The following is a 22,263-nucleotide window of genomic DNA, read 5'->3' on the forward strand; positions in this document are numbered from 1 at the left end:
TCTTTTCTAATGATACTAAGCATACATACCTTTGATCACTCCCCTCCCTAGTTCTGAATTTTACAAGCCTTAGGGAGGTTGGGCCATTCTGGTAAATTAGAGAGACAGTGCTGGAAGAAATAAAGTAGTACACGCATTACCATTTATAGCTGGCTTTCTGTTGGATGCTCTTGAATTCTTAGAACATAAGCATATCTCTAAACTCAAGCTGATGATTATTACACTCAAAATTTAATTACTAAAATTATTTAAAATATTCATTTGTGAGAATGCTATATGTTCTGTACCTTAAAGTTAATCATTTCTTGAGGCTATTTTGTAGTTTTCATTTTCAAAAGTAGCTCATATACATGTTGTGTTTTTTATTTTAAAATTACCGTATGATTTATTTTTCAGGCAAATAGAAACTGCATAGCAATTGCTTCAAGCCATGATGTTCAAGAACTGGATGTTTCTGGAATCCTTGCTACACAGATCTATACTTGGGTAGATGATGATATAGAAATGGAAACCAAAGGGTACCCTTATACTTTATTGTTTTTTTTCCAGTAACATTGCAATATGAATGATGATATCCACAGAGCTATAACTGTCAAAAGATTTTTTTAAAGGAATATTCCTAGCTTGCAAGCAAAATGGAAGCTGGTATGCTAAAGAATGAAGAGGGGGGTAGCAGGAGCTCTAACGAAGGGAATTGGGGATTAAAAGAGAATAAGTGAAGGGATCGGAAATTATTCATATGTGAGGTTATTGTCTGTGAGTTAGGAGTTAAGAGCTGAAGAAAATTAATTTTAAAGGGAAACATAAAGTCATATGTTAGAGCTTTCAGGAATAATAGAAGAAATGAAGAATGGATGGGTTGCTTTCATTCTGGTTGACATTCCTTTGTAGGTCAGAAGATTTCTTGGTTATACATGCTCGTGATGATTTAACAGCTGTGCAAGGTACAACCCCATATACACATAGCAATCCTGGCACTCCAATCAACATGCCATGGCTTGGTAGTACACAGACTGGCAGAGGAGCATCTGTGGTATGTAAAGTTAAAAATATTTGTGTATAAATTACCCTATTTTTTCCTCCAGCTGAAGAGATAACAGGAAGATTTAAACAATTGTTTTCTAAAAGTTCTTTTTTTAGCAAGTCATACTTGCTGGAAGTTGTAAATTTTGATTTTGAAGAACAATATGTTTTCACATTTTAAAGATGACAAAAATTATTTTAAATAAATAATTTAAAATACAAAAAGCTGTTTTTTAAGTAATTTATTTGGAACTTATTGGTCTAAATCAGGCCCCAGCGAGCTATGGTCTATGGGTTAAAATCTGCCCACCACCTGTTTTTGTATAGACAGCATACTAAGAATGGTGTTTATATTTTTAAATGTTTAAAAAAAAAATCAAAAGAGGAATGGTGTTTCATAACACATGAAAATTATATGAAGTTCAAATTTCACTATCTATAAGTAAAGTTTTATTGGAATATAGCCACAGTCATTTGTTTATATTTTACCTATGAATGCTTTCATGCTACAATGACAGAATTGAGTATCTGAGACAGAGACTATATACCCATAAAGCACAAAATATTTATTATCTGGTCTTCTACAAAAAAGTTTGCTAACTCTAGTCTCGATATTATCTTTTAATGAATATCAGTTAACAACTGTGCCCATATTAAGTATAATTTTTTTAATGCTGAGACAAATACATTTTTTTGAGCAAATGAAAACATTATGAATTGTTTTCAATTTAAGCAAAGTATAATATGCAGATTAACTGAAACAGAATTTTTCTGAAGTAATGGAAGGTGTTCTTGAGCCCTAATCCACGTTTATACCTATATGAGATCCCTTTATTGATACTTAGGTTATAGGAATTGATACATAGAATCAAAGAAACCCAGCACCAGTAGTTCTTTCAGTTACTTTCTAGGTAGTAGGGTTATTTTTAGTTTCCTAAATCCTATAGAATTCTTTCCTTGGCCAAAAAAATTGTTTTTTTCACTAATTAGTAAGGGTAATTATTTAAATGAAGGTTGAATCATCTTTAATAATATCTGATAATATACTTAATGCAACTCCTTTATTGCTCATATAACCTTATTCTTTGAGCAATCTGTTGCAGATGTTATAATTACTCCTACTTATTATCATTCTTCAGGTTATGGTTTAGAGCCACAAAGGTCAAGTGATTTAACTCAGGTCACTATCCCTAATTTGTGATAGAGTTTGTATTAGAGCCCTCCATTCCCCTTACTTAGCTCATTGATTTCAGGTAGGAGTGTTTTAAGGTTAAATTGAATTTGAAAAGCTACCTAGTAATTACTGAAATGAATGACTTGGTCATTAATAATGTTTTCCAATTGACAGATATATTAATATTCATTTCTAAAGCCTACTGATTGTCACCCCAATAAACTTTAATTAAAAATAAATGAATTTAAAAATATCTATTGATATTATCATCTTTTACAGGGGAACTTAAAGAGAATATACGAAATATATGATAAGAAATAATAGGCACTCTTTTCCAACTCCAGTTTTAGAGAATACAATATAGTTCTTCCTGTAACAGCTTTCTTTGCTGGTCCCTCTGCTCCCACATTTGCTCCCTCTGTTCTTCCTCAATCAGAGTTGCTCTTTCCTAAAGCACCATTCATGTTGTCACTCCCCTGCTTAAAACTTCAGATTTCCCAGTACAACTTTAAAAAAACAATATCTTAACATGACCTCCAAGGGCCGATGTGGTTTAACTCATGCCAGCCTCTGCAGCCTCATCTCCATTCCACACCAGATTCTCTTTGCTCTTATTAGGGTGGTCTCTTTCTGTCCCTTGGACACATCAAGCGCATTGCCATGTCGGAGCCATTGCCTTGCTTTGTGCTTAAAATGCTCTTTTCCTGTTTCGCTATTCAGATCTCAACTCAAATTTCCATAGATTTCTCTTGCTTCCCTAGTGAAGGCATCTGCCCCTCCCTACCCTACCCCCTATATCATATTCCATTTTATCATCTTCATAGCTTTTATCAGTTTTGAAATTATACATTATTTCGATGTCTTTTTTATACCCTCTGGAATGTAAGCTCTTAGAGAGATTGCTTTTTGCCTGCCTTGTACATTGATGATTTCTAACTAGAATGGTGTTTAACATATAGTAGATGCTCAGAAAATACTTATTTATACTCCAAAGCATTATAATACAGAATTTACCATTGCCATTCCTCTCAGAACTGAATTTTCTTCCTATCTAAATCTTAGAAGGACATATTTTTAGCTAGGGTCATTTTGATTTGTAACCGTAAGTATTTGGATTGCCCCACTCCATCCTCCAGAAAAAGACACAGATGTAATAAGGGGGTTCTTTGTTTATGCTCTTCTAAAATAATTAATGACTTTTTTCCCTTAAAGTGTTTTACATATGCTTTCAGGAACTTTTTTAAAGCTGTGTTTATTTTTTTTATTCATGGTTTTCCTTTGATACTTTACTCAGAAAGTATCATTTAGTTAGATAAAAAGATGAAAGAACAGGAACCTCTTAGGCATTTCTTTAAGAGGAACATGAGATTTAAACATGAAGTTTGCTAAACATTCAGCAAGTTTTGGGGTTTTTTGGTGAAGAATTAATAAAATATTTTCTTAATCCTATTTTATTGATTTATGAATACTAACAAAAGAACACTTGTTATGAAAAACTTGTGTTGTATTGGAATGTATCTGTTTCTTTTCTTCCTCACTCCCTCCTCCCCCCCCCCCCCCCCCCCCGCCATCTTTCTTTCAGTGTTTCTATCCCTCACTAGTTCTGCTGGATAATCCCTTCTTCCCTATCAAATCTCCACTTTACTCACAACTCCAGGCTACTTGAACAATTTAAAATCCAAAAGAACAACAGTAACATAAATCTGCATGAGACTGATGCTACAAACTTAGGATAAAATATAACTGTAGTTATAGTGATGTATAAATAGGAAATGTTCTATAAATTAAAATTATCCCTTTAATTTCCCATATTTATTTTACTCTTATTTGACAGGCTATTTAAATATTTATAGCATGATCTACAGTGGATAAATAAACAGTTCCAGACTATCAATTAAAAATTTATACAATTTTCTGTTTACCTCTTTTTTTTTCACATGCTTCTGCCTGTCTTTTTAACCTTATACTATTCAGGATTATCCCAATAAATTTAATGGGATCAGAAAAGAATTGGCAAGAAAGGAGGTAAGACTAAATTCTCAAGGTGAATTCGTTCCTACAGCCTAGTCAATTATGCAGAAAATGTGTGTACACTTAAATATAAGAGGGCTGAACTATTAAACTTAATTTCTGTTGCCATGTTTAGTCTTTTTACCACTCATAATGACAGTTACAGAATCACATAAAAATAAATCGATGTTATTTGAGTTTCCTGTAACAAGTAAAATTTTTAATATTACTACTGTAACTAGAAGAACGATTTTTCTTTGTTAACAGATGATTAAGAAAGCCATTAATAATGTCAGAAGAATGACTTCTCATCCCACTCTACCTTACTGTAAGTTGATAATATTTAGCCATTACTCTAAGGAATTTAAAGGAAGCTTTTAGTTTTAATCAAAATATTTACTTTTTTTCTAGAGAATGTTTGCTAGCAAATAAGATCTTCATTTCAAAATTAGATAAAAATAGAAAAATAAATTTTCCTGAATTAATAGAGAAGTGTAACTTAGTGTAGTAAATTTTTAGCATTTTTGACTGCATATTTTTAAGTTAGCACATTTTATTTCTGAAACTTTTTGTACTCATTACACAATGTTAAATTGTAGTTGATAATTATTGTTTTAATAGGATCACCTCCATCTTTTGTTACATAAACCAGAACAATGCTTTAGTCATTTATTGGCTCATCATAATCAGTTTTTATTTTATTAATATTTTGTCAGTTTATCTTTTATCAGATACAGTAAGTATAGGAAATCATTATTAGTAAGTTCTTACCTTCTAAGGCAGGATATATTTATTTTCAGTTAATCTTTCTAGGAATCTCGAAAGTTTTTCTTCCTTTAACAAATAACTTAATTTATGGGGAGTGTATTGGAAATATTGAAGCAGAGAAAAAAATAATAGAGACAACTTTAAAATTAACTGGTGGGTTGGAATCTATTCATATTGGCATGTGAGTAGTCCAGGTTTTTTTTTATATATATAATTTTTAACTTGTGCCCTTCATCAAGTTGTCTTACCACACAGTAACAAAAATAGTGCATGTTCATTAAGAGGTACTTATATCCCTCCAATTTAATAAACTGTAAAAGAATTGACCACCTTTTTTTTAGAGATATTCTGATAAAATACAATTGACTGAACCAATGTTCTTTTCTACTAACTATGTTTCCCCAAAAATAAGACCTGGTATATTATATTACATTATATTATATTTATTATATTTCATATTATATTATACCAGTCTTATATTAATTTTTGCTCCAAAAGACGCATTAGAGCTGATGGCCCGGCTAGGTATTATTTTTGAGGAAACACGGTAATTATCATAAGTGGTGTAAGCATATATTGTCAAAGTTGTGCACCAGTATCCAACAGAAGTGTTCAAGAGAACCATACATTTAAAACGAAGAGAGTAATTTCTATTACTTATACTTGAGGAATAAAAGAGTCTGTTTTCACTACATTGAATTTATTCGGCACTAGAAGTATATTTTCTAACAAGTCTAATGTGAAGTGAGAACTAAAAATTAGTCACAAAACTTAGAGAGTAAGGAGTCAAATGTGTTTTTAAAACAAAGCTTGAATAATATTATTCTCACAGCAAGAAATATTTGGCATTGCTTAAAAACCTATCCTTACTCTATGCAGTAGAGTTTGGAAGTGTCCTGAAATATTGAAGGGATTTCGCAGCATGTGTCCTGACAGGTGACTAGTTTATAGGGAATTCTCTACTTCAATCCCATAAATTTAAATAAAGAGATCCCTAGCTTCAAAGGCAATTAATGGACATATTTTCAGAGTTATTAGGTAGCATCAGATCACTTCTGTCTTGGGCTAAGTGCTTTCTCTCTTCAAAGAAGTACCGTACTGGCAAATAAGAGCCTTGAAAAATTGAAAGCTAATTAAATTAATCACTGGATTTTTTTTTTTTTTTTCAGTATGTCTCTTCATGTCATGAACAAGTCCCACAGATAGTAATTTAGTTCAACAATAAGCACTTTTTGTGTAGTGGAAATGTTATGAGACAGGAGTTTTTAAAATTTTACTCTGAATTTCAGATACCTCAAAATAGTTTCTTCCTTTGGAGTAGATCTTTAAAAAAAAACCTCAGTCATTAGAAACCACTACTTTTTGACTTTTACTCTAGGGAAATTTTTAGAAGTTAGGCTAATGGGTTGGATTAAAATGGAAATAGAAGTCCTAAAAGTCTAATTTTTAAAAAAATAATGAACCTATTAAGGTTTACCATTGTAGTTAATCCTACTGCTTTTATATGACACTCTTGAGTTACTAGTGAGGGATATTTGCTCAGACAACCTGGTTATAGGAAACTTAATTTTGTTCTTTAAAATCCTAGTTTATAAAGGCTTTAAGAGATGATCTCATTTTATGTCAGCTACTAATAATTAGGGATTTTTTTTCAAATAAATTAAAATCATAAATAGTACTAGAAAACTTTGAGTGGATTTTAAACACAACTAGCCAGATTTATTTTTTTGAATAAGCTAAGACTACTGGGGGCAAGGGAAAAGAGCCAACATTCCCAGTCTCAAGAAATTATACCCAACTTCTCAACCCCAGCCCAGTGTTAAAACATTTCAGAACAATTGAAGTCCATTTATTTAAGTACTTGGTAAGGAATGAGGGAATCTATATTAATATATGACTAGAAATGTGCTAGATCTTTATATAGAATAATCAGATTTCTCATTACCTCTGTACCTCATTAATACTGATCATTATACTTAACATAAATTGAGTCCTATATGTTAGGCATATTTCTGAATGGTTTATATGAATTATCCCACTTCTCACAACTATCCAGTGACTTATGTATCATTATTCTCCTTTTAGAGGAAGGTAATAGGCTTAGGGCGGTTAAATAAGTTTCCTAGTATCACACAATTAGTTAATGGTACAGTGAAGTGTTAGCAATTATTTAGCATGTTCATGTTTCTCAATAAAACAAATAATATATGTTTGAAATATCAGGTCAATCAGAATAACTCAGAAATGATTTTTTCTTTAGCATGAGCACGACATTCAAGACCTCCTATAATATTTGTTTTGAAGAGAAAAATGTATATATTCAAACATTAATGGTATGACTGATAAGAACTGGCTCTTTAGTAACCCCAGCATTTGTTAAGTGGTTACCATAAAAGTTATTTATTAAAGGCTATTAAAACATTGAGATAATTTTAAAAGGAAATAAAATTTGTAGAGGTCTGATTTAATTGCTTCTGTTGTTTTGTGTGAAGATATATTCTCAGTCAAATAAAAGTACATCATATAGTTACCTGTTTTTAAGATTAAGAGTATTCAAGCAAAATTTCATACAAAGGTAAATTCATGTAAATGAATTTGATGAATTCATGTAAATGAATTATGATTCATTTCATAGGTGTTTCTTCCATAAAGAGTTTCGCATTGGATTAAACAGTAAGTTTTCCAAAGATTCCTTAAATAAATTTGTAATTTTTACCCTCTATAATGCAGATCTGACAGGAGCTCAAGATGGAAGTGTCAGAATGTTTGAATGGGGCCATTCTCAACAAATAACCTGCTTTCGATCTGGCGGCAATTCAAGAGTTACAAGAATGAGATTTAACTACCAGGGAAATAAGGTAGCATATAGTATATAAAAATGCAAATGGAAAAATGGTTTGATTATGTTGGAGGTTTATAAATATTACTAGTTTGGGTTTCTGAAGAGATCAGCTCAGTGAACCAATGGTAAAATATTAGTCTATATGAATTCTTCTTTAAAAAAATTTTCTCTTCAAGAGCACTTAAATTCATTTGGTTCTTCCTGGAAAGACATTGTATGTATGTTTATTAAAATTCATTTAAATCCTACTTAAGGACCAAATGATTACAGAACCACCTTATAGTACAGATTTTTTATTAAATAACTTTGTTTATCCTCTGGAACCTACTCAACGTACAGTCAAGTAGCAAGTAGCACCTGGGAGTTTCTTAGAAATGCAAATTATTGATTCTACTCCAGACCTACTGAATCACCATCTGCACGTTAGCCAGATACTCTGGTGATTTTTATGCACATTAAAAATTTTGAGAAACACTGCTCCAGAACAGGCATCAACAAACTACAGCCTATCCACCTATTTTTGTAAATAAAGTTTTACTCATTCATTATTTGTTTTCTATGTTTACTTTTCCACTATAACAGCAGAGTTCAAGAGAAAAAAGACTTTATAGCTGGCAAGCCTAAAATATTTACTATATGGCCCTTTAAGAAAAAGTTTGCCAACCCTGCTCTAGAACACTTTTCACTTCCCGTATCCTCCTTTCCTCAAACTGCCTCTCTCTGTTCATGGTATCTCACTAGTACTTTGAACAACTATTAAATGGGAAATCAGCCCGCTCTTTGTCTTCAGAGCCGTGCTTCACTGAAAACACTCACAGAGGCCCTAGCTAATGATATATCTTGCCTTTTGTTTTCCCTCAACCTCCAAACCTTCAACCCTTCTCACATGTTACTTGTATCATGCTGGGCTGCAACCTTTTTGCCCACAACGTTTATCACATGGCTTTATTACCATTTCATAAAAGTCAATGATAATTTTTTCAGGTAGTATTGAAACAAAATTTTGAGAGCATATTAATTTCCTAATACCAATTAGCAACATTCTTTGCTCTTTAATGGGAAATTAACAGGATTTAATGTAGAAGCCTTTAGAATCCTACTGTTGTTTCAGTTGTGTAAATTATCAATATCCTCTATGTGCTCATGCTTTTCCACTTTGGTTGTAAATATTATATTCTTCCTAATGTGTATACCTCAACCCTTATCTCTCTAGTGCATCCTTCATGTTGCCAACAAAGTTAGGTAACAAATTACATAGTTATGTAACTATACTATAGATGAGATCATATTATTGTTCTTTTCAAAAGAACCCTGCAAGGCTCCTCATTGTATCTAGAAGCCCAAATTCTTTAGCATGGCATTCAAGACCTTCTACAATTGGGATTATTTTATAGATGTAACCCTAAGCTTTTACATAGGCTATTGTAAGACACAACAAACTATTCTTCAGTCATTACCTGCCCAAGTATCTTTGACAGGGAGACCACTTACTGTTGATTCACCTTAGCCATGATGGAGCCAAATAACACAGAACCTAAGCATGTTATCTCCCTTAGTAGGGAAGTTTACTAGGATCAGTGGAACAGATGACCCATACTATATTATGATGCTGACCAATTTGTTAATTATAAATAAAAACAGACTGCCAAAAGTCATTGAACGCTGCAGAAAAACTAAGCCTGAAAAACAGCATTAAGCAGAACAAATGACCTGTGAGGAACAGTTTTTCAGATTCAGGAAGACGCTACATTCTGAAATAAGAACAAGCTGCTATAAAACAAAGGCAGTGGAAGAAAAGGAAAGAATTCTTGGAAATTAAAAGTATACAATTTCCCAAAATTGGGTTAGTGAAATACATATGATTTTACTGATATATGGTATATAAAACTGAAAACAACAAAGGAACAAGACAAACAAATGAAGAAACAAAAACTCATAGACACAGATAATAGTTTAGTGGTTACCAGAGAGTAAGGGGGAAGAGGAGTGGTAGAAGAGGGTAAATGGGGTCAAATATATGGTGATAGAAGGAGAACTGACTCTGGGTGGTAAACACACAATGTGATATATGGATGATGTATTACAGAATTGTACACCTGAAACCTATGTAACTTTACTAACAATTGTCAAAGCAAAGAAAAAACTAGAATTTTAGAAAAGGAAGGGCCTACCAAGTACCAGGCAGAAGTACTGAGAAATAACACATGACTAGATACATTCTGATTATTTCATTTTCGTGTTTTTTTGTTTGTTTTTGTTTTAATTCAAGAAGAAAGAAAAGTTTTAGGAAGGAGTGGAGATAAAAATGGTTACTTAATAATTGCTCCACCATCCCCTCCAAAATTAATGGCGTTGGCCTACTCAAAAATAGAGGTAACAAATAGAGCAATACTCACAGAATTTTGATGAACAAGGAATGGAAACTGTGAGTCAGTTTCTATCCAAACTATTATTCAAATTTGATGGCAAAATAAACACATTTGTAAGTGTGCTGAGACTTAACACATTCCATATACCCTTTCTGAAGAATGTACCTAGATCTACTATAGAAAACATCAGATAAATCACAAAAAGGATAGAGCCTGGAAAAATATCTGTAACAAATACAGTAAACAATTGGTTAATATTCCTAATATTAGCCCTACCAATCATTGTTTAAAAGACAATAGAGAAGTAGAAAAGGATGTGAACAATCAATTTATTTAAAAAAAAAAAACTGCATTGCCAATAACCTTTACTAATGAAGGAATATACATTAAAATGAGCTTTTTTTCTATAAATTGACAAATATTTAAAATTTTAAAAATATGCAGCGTTGACTACTGTGTATGAAAATTGGGTGTGTAAATTGATATTACCTTTAAGGATTTAATTTTGTCTTCACCTACAAATTTTAAATGATAAAGCTTTCCAATTTCTAGATACCTATCCTACATAAAGACTCAAAGGTATATGTACAAGAATGTTCTAAGCAATACTTTTTATAGTAGGGAAAATTGGAAACTGTCTATAAGGGAAGAGTTCCAAATACTTGTAATACAACTATACAGTGTAATACTATACAACACAAGAATGAGGTATGTTTATATTTACAAGTGTGGAAAGATGGTTATAATAAGACAAAAATGTAATTGTAGAACTGTTATTCGTTATGATCCTAATTAAAAAAAAACACCTGTATGTGTGAATGTTTGAACAAATCTCAGAGGGATCCAATCAAATTTTTAATAGTTATGAAATCTGGAAGTGGGAGAGGGCAAGAGTCCAAAGTAAACATTTGTTTTATTTTATATATATATAAGCATGCATTACTTTTATAATCTAAAGAAAAAAAATGTTAACATTCTTACTCATCCTTCAAGATCTGTATCATATACTCCCTTACTGGATTATTTGATATTTTCCCAATCAAATTGCCGTGAGTTCCCACAGTTGAATTCTTTTACTGTGATAATCTTTGTTTCATTTTACTTTCTACTGTTCTTTACATGTTTTCCTTATTGTATATTTCTGAAAGTCCTTATTTTGTCTTTTTCAAAATGAACAGTTTTCTATCTTACATATGCTAAACTTTCTCACATAGCTTAAATGTGTAAATCCAGTATTCTGTTTTTGGAGTACTTACGGAGAATATACAGACTATGCTGTTGGTTAGTATAATAAAATGGGTGTCTGATGTTTGTTTCTTTTACGTCTAACCTGGAAATGTTTTAAGCAGTAGCTAAACGTTTTTCTGGACTAGATTCACGCATAGGTGAAGTGAAAAGTCAAACAATTTATCAGTCAAATATTTAAGAATCAAAATATGGGATTGATAGTAAGGGTAAATATGTGCTTTTGTATTAAACATTTTTAAATATTTTTTTTCCCTAAGTTTGGAATAGCTGATGCTGATGGATATTTAAGTTTGTATCAAACAAACTGGAAATGTTGTCCAGTTACTGGAAGCATGCCTAAGCCATACCTGGTAAGCCAAGAATTCCTAACTTAAAAATTTTTAAAGATACGGAGAATATATATTGCGGCAAGAAATATTAAAGCCAAAAAATAAAATCTTTCTGGTCCTATGTATTCAGTTTCCTATAAGCTCTTGTCCTTGTATTATGTGAAAATTACCTTGTGAGGTATAAAAATCTCTGGTAACTTGGAAAATTAACCTGTATAGAACCAACGTGTACCTCCAGAGACCCATGCAACCTGTGGGTTACTCAAGCCCTTTTCCAGCCTTACAAAGCTGCAATAGGTATTATACCTAAAAAGAATGAGCCAACGAGTGTACCTGGTTGCTTTTCTTCAGCTGTCTCTTATGAACAAACAAAGTAGAAAGCATATCATATAGCCGGTATTATTATTTTCTTGCCCATCTCTTAAAAAAAATAAAAAGATACAACTCTACTCAGGATCACATGGGTTTAATGAACTTTCTTCAGCTTCATAGAACACTGAATTTATATTTAATGTATTTTTTGGTGAAGCCCTTTATAAAACTAAACAATACCTATGGAGAAAAAAATAAGAATATGGCTTTAAACTCTGGTAATTTACCCAAGGTTAAATGCTGGAATATAGTACTAATCTGAGTGAAAGCAAGCAAGGGAGGGTTAATGAGGGTACCTTGAAAGAGTATTTATTTTTCATCAAGTTTTCATTAAGCCAACATATTTAAATATACAAGTTGATGTTCCCTAAAGGACTGCCTTTTGTTATTTAATTTCTAAAGAGATAAATTGGATTAAAAATTTACAAAATTGGTTTTGGGGAGTTAAAGTAGATTTTATTTTAAGGGGCAAGGAGAATGGTAAGTGACTCAAAGGAAAAATCTTTCATGTGATGCTTTTAACATGCTTTAAAAAGTCATTTTTTATTGAAGAGAAACATCTGAATAAATATAACTTGAAAGTCTTTATAATTGACTAAACCTCTAATAATAATTTAAGTTATTGTTTGGTGGAATATTGAAAAACGTAATTTTTAAAAATTTTGTAGACTATTAATATGTTTTTATTCACATATTTGAAAAATTAATTAAGAGTTTGAATATTTCTGAAAATAAATAATTTCACCTAAGATCCTAGTTTCTGTCTTCTAAGACAAAAATTTTCATAAATATTCTAAAGGAAATATTTAGAGTTTAACCTTTTATTTCCCTTTGAGCTTTTGTTTGAATGAAAACAAAGGGCCTTGTAAAGCATCATGAAGTATGCTGCTTATTTAAATGATTCAGGAAAAGTGTGTAAAAAAGAGAGGCAAGACAAATATAGCAAATGTTAAAAATTGGTAAATCTGGGTAAAGGGTGTAGGAAAGTTCTCTGTACTACCCTTGAAACTTTTCTAAAGTTCAGCGGGGAAAAAAACAGGGTTTAAGCAAGCCACAAATTACATGATCACTTTTTGATTAATGCATCTACCTAGTTATAAAATTGTGAATGACAATATTAACATTTGTTGTTATAACCATTCTAGACTTGGCAGTGTCATAACAAAACAGCCAATGATTTTGTCTTCATTAGTTCCTCCTCTCTGATAGCTACAGCTGGTCTTTCAACTGACAATAGGTAAGAGATTATAACTAAAACTGAAGTATGTATATGTATAGCTAAGCTTTATTTTTAATTGCTTTATGTCCTTATGTCTCAGTGTTTTTATAATCATGCCTTTAAATATTTTTACTATAAAAATTGTTTCTAGGGCATTTTTAGTATTCTAATAGTAAATTTAAGGATATTATGGTGCCATTAAAAACAATCCATTTCTTTTATATTTTTAATATTCTAATGTTAAGACTTTAGGAGAAAGGGATTTGATCGATGGTGGAATTAATTTTTTTTCATATCATTTTATATGTGTTAAAGCTAGAGGCAAGAAAGAAAACACAGCTATTTATTGGTCATGCTATTTAATCCTCACCATGGCTCTATTAGATATTATCATTGTTTCACAAAAAGATAACAGGAAATTCAGACTTGTTAGTTGTACAATAGCTAATAATTGGCAACCTGTCCCCATTCTGGCAAAAATTTTAAATATGCAAGAAAATGTCTCCTCTTGCCTCTGTCTCCATACCCCTAACTTTTGCCTTCCCACCTAAAGCTGAGTTGTGAGATCAAGGCCAACTGAGGTTGCTGAGCTTTTATATTTACCTATGAGGTCACATTTTGCTGTAGAAATGGGATTGTAGGAGTATGGAATTTTCAGCCTATCTTCCATAGAAATTCTTATATGGTGCCTTTTTTGCAACTCATAGAAAGCAGTGTAAAAGCTGCTCTCATTTATAGTAAAAATAAGTTTCCTTTGTGCTCTAGAAAATTCAGTGTATCCTGCTATTTGTGTATATCAGTCTTACTGTTAGAGAATAAATTAATATAAAAAGTAGCTTCCATCTTCAGGCTTTATATAGTATTATTGGTAAATACATGTTATTCTTAAGTTATTCAGTTTTATGAAAGTATAATTTTTTTTAATTTTCTGTAAAAATCAATCATACATAAATATATTAGCTACTTGTATTAGGAGCTTTTATAAATTTAAGAACTTTCTGTAAGAGCAAGGTTCAAATGTTATGTAACTGACACATACTTTTAATTCTGTTAACATTTTGTGTCACTCAAGAAGTAATCTTTTTTCTTTCCAGAAACGTATGTTTGTGGGATACTCTTGTAACACCTGCCAATAGTTTAGTACATGGTAAGTTTTGAGAGCTAAATTTTATAAATTTTGAAAGTCAAGAAATTCATAAGTTAAAAATGATTTTTAAATGGATTTTTTAATGACATACTTATTAGCCCATGAGGTTTGCCCAGGGTGGCAGAGTTTGAAACCAGAAAAATGCAACAAACATAATTAACTCTTCATTATACCTTGATGAAGGACAGTAGAACATAGATAATTTAAAAATCATTGTCTTTACTTTGGATCTGATAGTCACAAATCATAATTGTAAACATCAGTCATTGCATATTATGTCCCCTTGCTCCACTCCTATTTAACTAACATTGTATTGGAAGTTCTAACGCAATAAGACAAGAAGAGGAAATAAAATATATACAGATTGGAAGAGTAGAAATAAAACTGCCTTTATTCACAGGTGACATGATTATCTGTGTAGAAAATCCCAAAGAATCTACAAAAAAAACTTCTCAGAACTAATGTGCAAGTATAGCAAAGTCACAGGATACATGGTCAATGTACTATAAAGTCAGTTGCTCCCCTGTATACCAACAGTGAACAAAAGGAACTTGAAAATTTTAAAACATTACCATTTATAGTAGCACCCAAAATAATGACATATTGAGGCATAACTCTAACAAAATATGTATAACATCTGTTGGGGAAAACTACATAAAAGATAAAAGAAATCAAAGATCTAAATAAATGGGCAGGGGGGGCCGGCTCAGTGGCTCAGGCGGTTGGAGCTCTGTGCTCCTAACGCCAAAGGCTGCCGGTTCAATTCCCACATGAGCCAGTGGGCTCTCAAACACAGAGTTGCCAGTTTGACTCCTCGACTCCCACAAGGGATGGTGGGCTCTGCCCCCTGCAACTGAGATTGAGCACAGCACCTTGAGCTGAGCTGCTGCTGAGCTCCTGGATAGCTCAGCTGGTTGGAGCGCGTCCTCTCAACCACAAGGTTGCCGGTTCAACTCCTGCAAGGGATGGTGGGCTGTGCTGCCTGCAGCTAACAACAGCAGCTGGACCTGAAGCTGAGCTGCACCCTCCGTGGCTAAGAATAAGGGGACAACTTGACTTGGGAGAAGTCCTGGAAGTGCACACTGTTCCCCAGTGAAGTCCCGTTCCCCTTCCCCAGTGAAATCTTTAAAAATAAAAGGGCAGATTTTTCACATCCACAGATTGGAAGACTCAATATTGTTACAATCTCAGTACCTCCCAACTTTATAGATTCAGTACAACCCTAATCAAAATCCAGCCTGCTATTTTGCAGATATCAGAAAACTAGTTCCAAAGTTTATATAAAGAAGCACCAGACCTAGAATACTGAATACTGAAGAAAAACAAACTTGGAGGACTCAACTTACCTGATATCCGGACTTACTATAAATCTACAGCAATTAAGACATGGTGGTGTTGGCTTAAGAATAGACACAGATCATGGAACAGGATACAGGCATACCTCGGCAATATTGTGGGTTCGTTTCCACAGCACCGCAACACAGTGAATATTGTTCTACAGGCATATGATTTTATTACACTTTGCTTTATTGTTCTTCACAGACGTTGCATTTTTTACAAATTAAAGGCAAGACCCTCCACCAGCAAAAAGATTACTACTTGCTTTATTGTGATACTCACTTTATTGCAGTGGTCTAGAACTAAACCTGCAGTATCTCAGAGGGATGCTTGTAAAGTGAGTCACACAAATCTTTTGGTTTCCCGTTGCCGATAAAAGTTATGTTTACACTATACCGTAGTCTATTAAGTGTGAAATAACATTATGTCTAAAAAAGCAATGTACGTAACTTGATTAAAAAATACTTTATTGCTGAAAAATGCTAACCATCATTTGTGCCTTCAGCGAGTCATATTTTTTTGCTGGTGGAGGGTCTTGCATCAGTGTTGATGACTGCTGACTGCTCAGGGTGGTGGCTGCTAAAGGATGGGTTGGCTGTGGTAACTTCTTAAAATAAGACAACAGTGACCACATCAAGTTTACCACATCAATTGACTCTTCCTTTCATGAACTATTGCTCTTGTCATGCGATGCTGTTTGATAGTATTTTACTTACAGTAAAATACAGAACTTCTTTCAAAATTGGAATCGATCCTCTCAAACCCTGCTGCTGATTTTTATGAACTAAGTTTATGTAATGTCTAAATCTTTTGTTGACATTTCAGCAGTCTTCACAGCACCTTCATCCAGAATTGGTTCCATCCCAGGAGACCACTTTCTTTGCTCGTCCATAAGAAGCAACTCCTCATTTGTTCACATTGTATCATGAGGTTGCAGCAATTCAGCCATATCTCCAGGCTCCACTTCTAATTCTAGTTCTCTTGCTCCTCCCACCACATCTGTAGTTACTTCCTCCACTGAGGTCTTGAACTACTCAAAGTCATCCAGGAAGGTTGCAATCAGTGTCTTCCAAACTTTTGTTAATGTTGATATTTTGACCTCTTCCTATGAATCACAAATGTTCTTAATGGCATCTAGAATGGTGAGTCCTTTCAGAAGGTTTTCAATTTACTTGGCCCAGATTCACTAGAGGAATCACTATGTCATCTGCAGCCTTACAAAATGTATTTCTTAAGTAGTAAGACTTAAAATTAGGGCGTGGCCGGTTAGCTCAGTTGGTTAGAGCATGGTGCTGATAACACCAAGGTTGCCGGTTTGATCCCCACATGGGCCACTGAGCTGTGCCCTCCTTTAAAGAAAAAAAAATTATTCCTTGATCCATTGGCTGCAGAACAGATGTGTTAGCAGGCATGAAAATATTAATCTTGTTGTATGATTGCCATCAGAACTCGGTGACCACATGCATTATGGATAAACAGTAATATTTTGAAAGGAATCTTTTTTTCTGTATAGTAGGTCTCAACATACCTGGGCTTAAAGTTTTCTGTATAGTAGGTCTCAACATACCTGGGCTTAAAGTTTTCATTTAACCATGTTGTAAACAACATACCTGGGCTTAAAGTTTTCTGTATAGTAGGTCTCAACATACCTGGGCTTAAAGTTTTCATTTAACCATGTTGTAAACAGATAGGCTGTCATCCAGGCTTAGTTGTTCCCTGTATATAGCATAGGCAGAATTGATTTAGCATAATTCTTAAGGGCCTTAGGATTTTTGGAGTGTTTGTAAGTGACCATTGGCTTCAACTCAAAGTCACTAACTGCATTAGTCCCTAACAAGAGAATCAGCCTGTCCCTTAAAGCTTTGAAGCCAGGCATTGACTTCTCGGTAGCTATGAAAGTCCTGGACAGCATCTGCTTACAATATAAGGCTGTTTTGTCTGTACGGAAAATCTGTCATCTAGTGTAACCACCGTCCTTAATTATCTTAGCTAGTTCTTCTGGAGAACTTGCTGCAGCTTCTCAACAGCACTTGCTGCTTCATCTTGCACTTTCATGTTAGGGACGGCTTCTTTCATTAAACCTCATGAACCAACCTCTGCTAGCTTCCAGCTTTTCTTCTGCAGCTTCCTCATCTCTCTCCACCTTTACAGAAGTAAAGAGAAGGCATTGCTCTGGATTAATCTTTGGTTTAAGGGAATGTTGTGGCTGGCTTGAGCTTCTAGCCACTAAAACTTTCTCCATATCAGCAATAAGGCTGTTTTCAATGTCTTATCATTTCTGTGTTCACTGGAGTAGAACTTTTGATTTCCTTCCAAAAATGTCCCTTTGCATTCACAACTTGACTGTTTGGTACAAGAGGCCTAGCTTTGGGCCTATTTTGGCTTTTGACATGCCTTCCTCACTAAGCTTAATCACTTCTAGCTTTTTTTTTTTTTCCCAAAGGTTTTATTGGGGAAGGGGAACAAGACTTTATTGGGGAACAGTGTGTACTTCCAGGACTTTTTTCCAAGTCAAGTTGTTGTCCTTTCAGTCTTAGTTGTGGAGGGCGCAGCTCAGCTCCAGGCTTTTGATTTAAAGTGAGAGACATGTGCCTCTTCCTTTCACTTGAACACGGAGAGTCCATTGTTGGATTATTAATTGGCCTACTTTCAATATTGTTGTATCTAAGGGAATAGGAGGTCCAAGGAGAGGAAGAGAGATGGGGGAACAGCTAGTTGGTTGGTAGAGCCGTCAGAACACACACACATTTATCAGTAAGTTTGCTGTCTTATGTTGGTATGGTTCGTGGACCCTATAATAATTACAATAGTAACATCAAAGTTCACAGATCATTATAACAAATGTAATAATAATGGAACAGTTTGAAATATTGCAAGAATTACTAAAATATGACATAGAGACATGAAGTGAGCAAGTTCTCTTAGAAAAATGGCACCAATAGACTTGGTCAACGCAGGGTTGCCACAAGTCTTCAATTTCTAATAGCACCATATCTGTGAAGTGCAATAAAGCAAAGCATAATAAAGCAAGGTATGCCTGTAGAGAGCCCGGTAATAGACCCATGAATGTATAGTGTTGGTCTGTTGACTGATTGTTAATAAAGACCAAAGACAATTCAATGGAGACATTGTTTTATCAACAAATAGTGCTATAATAATTGTAGGAAACTGGGGTATATTTATGTGATAGAATACTGTTCAGCAATACAAGCATGGTCTACTGGTACATGGGACAACATGGAATAACTTCTAAAACATGTTGAAGGAAAAGAAACCAGGCACAAAAAGAGTATATTCTATAAAATTCCATTTATATGTAGTTCAGGAACAGGCAAAACTAATCAGATAAAAATTAGAGTAGTGACTCTCTTTGGGAGAGGAGAATTGGCTACAAAGAGGCATGAGGGAACTTTCAAGGGATGATGAAAACATTTTATGTCTTGATATGAGTATCTTTGTCAAAGCTCATAAAGGATGTATACTTACAATTTTTGCATTTTACTCTAAGTTTTATCTCAAAAGTGCTGGTAAAAGATTTTTAAAATCCCTCTCCGTAATTAGATTTATTTAGATTCTTACAATAATAATAATTAAATTTTATTGAGTACTTACTATATGTCATGTACTATGCATGCTGTGAATATATTGGCTAATTTAATCTTCACACAAACCTGTGAGGCAGGTGGTGTTATGTCTTTTATAAATGATGAAACTGAGACTTAGGTTAAATAATTCACCTAGGGTATACATATAAATCCAGACAAAATCCAGGATTTAAACCTTGGCATTCTAACTCCTGAATCTTCACTCTCTGTCATTATGCTATATTGTCTTTGAGCTTTTTACAGATTTTTTTTTTCCCTAAGATTTGTTAGGCAAGAATTTTTTTAAGAAAAATATTAATTGTAATTTTATATTTCTGATATTTATACTGCTATGTCTTCAAGTTCACTAATTTTTTTTACAGTGTTAAATATACTCTTAATCCCATCCAATTTATTTTTCATTCAAACGTGGTTTTTAATCTCTGGACTTTGGATTAGGGTTTTTTTTTTTTTTTAAATATCTTTCATGTCTCTTTAATGTGCTCAATCTTTCATCCAGCTTCATGCACATATGCAATATACTCATCATTTCCTTATCTGCTAATTCTATCATCCCTGTCATTTTCTGGGTTAGTGTCAAATGATGGATTTTTCTTTTCCTTCTAGGTTATATTTTCCTGCTTCTTTGCATGCCTGGTAATTTTGTAGTAGATGCCAAGCATTGTGAATTTTACTTTATTAGGTGCTAATTATTTTCATATTCTGTAAATATTTTTGGGCTTTGTTCTGGGAATAATTTACTTGGAAACAGTTAAATATTTTGCCAAAGTTACTTGGAAACAGTTAGATTTGGGGGGCTTTGTTAAACAGGACCAAAGCAGTATTGGGGGTTAATTTTGCCCTGCTACTGTGATAGAACCCTTTTGAGTATTCTCTCCTGTGCCTGGTGAATTATGAGGTTTTCCACTGTGGCTTCTGAGAACAGGAACCTGGTTCAGGTGGGTTCCCCTTCCTTGTGCCATGGCCAGAAAACATTTCATAGGCAATAAGCTATGCAGTTGTATGGCTCACCGAGTTTGTTTCCCATCATTTAGAGATCATTTTTCTTCATTGCCTGATGCCCAATGTCTCAAATCGTTGTTTCCTGTATATTATTTGGTTTTTTAATTGTTTCAGGCAGAAGGTTAAATCTGTTCTAACACTCCACCTTGGCCAAAAGCCAGAAGTTTGTTTCATATACTGTTAAATGGTTTTTACTTGTTTTTTTGTTTTTTTTTTAACTTTCAGCATTTATTTGCCATGATAGTGGAGCCACTGTTTTAGCATATGCTCCAAAGCATCAGCTGCTAATATCATGTGGCAGAAAAGGCTTTACATGTGTATTTGACCTTCAGCAACGACAACGGAGGCAGCTTTTCCAGAGCCATGATTCTCCTGTTAAAGCCATTTCTATTGATCAGACTGAAGAGTACTTTGTTACAGGATCTGCTGAAGGCAACATAAAGGTAAATATAGTAATGCCACCATATCTACAAAATGAAAAAAAATCTTCAAAAACCTTAGGTATTTAATCATATTGATGACGTCAGTCCATTTACATAATAGAAATATTAACTCCTTTGTAGTCCACCATGTTAATTGCTGTTTAATAAATCTTTTAATGAGGGATGGCCAGATGGCTCAGTTGGTTAGAGCACAAGCTCTAACCATATTTCAGACATTAGAATTAGTCTTGACTGCATGTTGAAAGTTACTGAATTCAATTTCAGGTGCTGTGAAATATACTGCCATATTTCCTTATGAGTATTTTTTTTCATTTGTGGCAGCAGCATGCAAGCACTCAGTGCCTGATTCAAGAATTCTTAATATACCTGGATGAGCCCTGCCTATAAGAGTTTTCCTCAAACTCCACTGTGTTTAAAACGTAAGAGGTTGTTTAAAATGTTAAACAGCTTATTAAAAATGTACCCTACTCCAAAAATAATGTTGCTAGGTCCCACCCTGAAAATACTCAGTTGGTAAGTCCAAGGTTCAGGAATGTGCATTTTTATAACACATACCTAGTGGTTTTGATGGAGGGTCCTCTGACCACATTTGGAAAGATCTATAGGAATAAGGTATTTTAGACTAGTCCCTAAATTATTCTAATGCTCAGCAACCTACTAGAGGAGCCTGATTTCTTAGAATCCATTAATTTAAGCACTAGAAAGACTATTTTGTACAATTAAATTGGACTACTTTGTTAGAGCCGGTCTATTGTTTTCATAATTCTCAAGCCAGAAAAAATTCTCAGCCAGAATTGTAGAATTTTGAAAAGGCTTTTCTTAAAATAAAATATATACACCAACTTCCATACAGAATTCTTTTCCTTCAGTTCAAAGCTAGTTTCTTATTTAAACTGCCCTCAGTTTAGGCAGTTCATACTATGTTTTAGATAGTTCTTTAGTTTGTGCTCTAATCTGAGGTTTATTATTTAATAGGTTAAAAAAATGTTTGAAGGTATCCAATGTAATATTCAGAAGTCACAGTTAAACAATAACTTCTAGAATAGTAGGAATTGATTTATTTTTTAAGGAAAATAAAGTTATTTGTTTTAATGTGATCTAAAAAAACAGGAAATATACTGGTTTCCTTAAACGTAAAATGATGTCCTGAAAGCATTTAAGTTCTTCACATATGTGAAGATGCTTATAAATTACTTTAGGAACAGACATTTATTTTGGTAAGGGCTGAAAAAAAAAATCTGTTTAGTAAACTTAAGTATACTGAAGTTATAATAATTACCTTTATCATTGCAATTGGAACATAGTTTTGCCTGGTCTGAGGGCCTCCTCTTCCATATTATAGAGAAGGGATCATCCCACTATAGAAAAAGCTTT

At 33.4% G+C, this 22,263-nt stretch overlaps 1 protein-coding gene across 6 annotated transcripts in view; it reads left to right on the forward strand.

Annotated features, from left to right (window-relative positions):
- The window catches only part of DMXL1 (Dmx like 1), a 111,755-nt gene that overhangs the window by 86,912 nt on the left and 2,580 nt on the right, over window positions 1–22,263 (forward strand). For 5 of the 6 annotated variants that reach the window (XM_088796676.1, XM_088796677.1, XM_088796678.1 and 2 more), the window contains 8 exons: window positions 397–518; window positions 892–1,033; window positions 4,475–4,535; window positions 7,706–7,833; window positions 11,692–11,784; window positions 13,281–13,372; window positions 14,449–14,501; window positions 20,672–20,889. In XM_088796676.1, the coding sequence (XP_088652802.1) occupies window positions 397–518; window positions 892–1,033; window positions 4,475–4,535; window positions 7,706–7,833; window positions 11,692–11,784; window positions 13,281–13,372; window positions 14,449–14,501; window positions 20,672–20,889 (909 nt within the window). Of the gene's footprint in view, window positions 1–396; window positions 519–891; window positions 1,034–4,171; window positions 4,223–4,474; window positions 4,536–7,705; window positions 7,834–11,691; window positions 11,785–13,280; window positions 13,373–14,448; window positions 14,502–20,671; window positions 20,890–22,263 lie in introns of all 6 variants that reach the window. The other variant, XM_088796681.1, reaches the window with a different exon arrangement.

This window comes from Rhinolophus sinicus, chromosome 3 (assembly GCF_057876585.1).
Source record: "Rhinolophus sinicus isolate RSI-liver-muscle chromosome 3, RSI-T2T, whole genome shotgun sequence".
Classification (NCBI taxonomy): domain Eukaryota; kingdom Metazoa; phylum Chordata; class Mammalia; order Chiroptera; family Rhinolophidae; genus Rhinolophus; species Rhinolophus sinicus.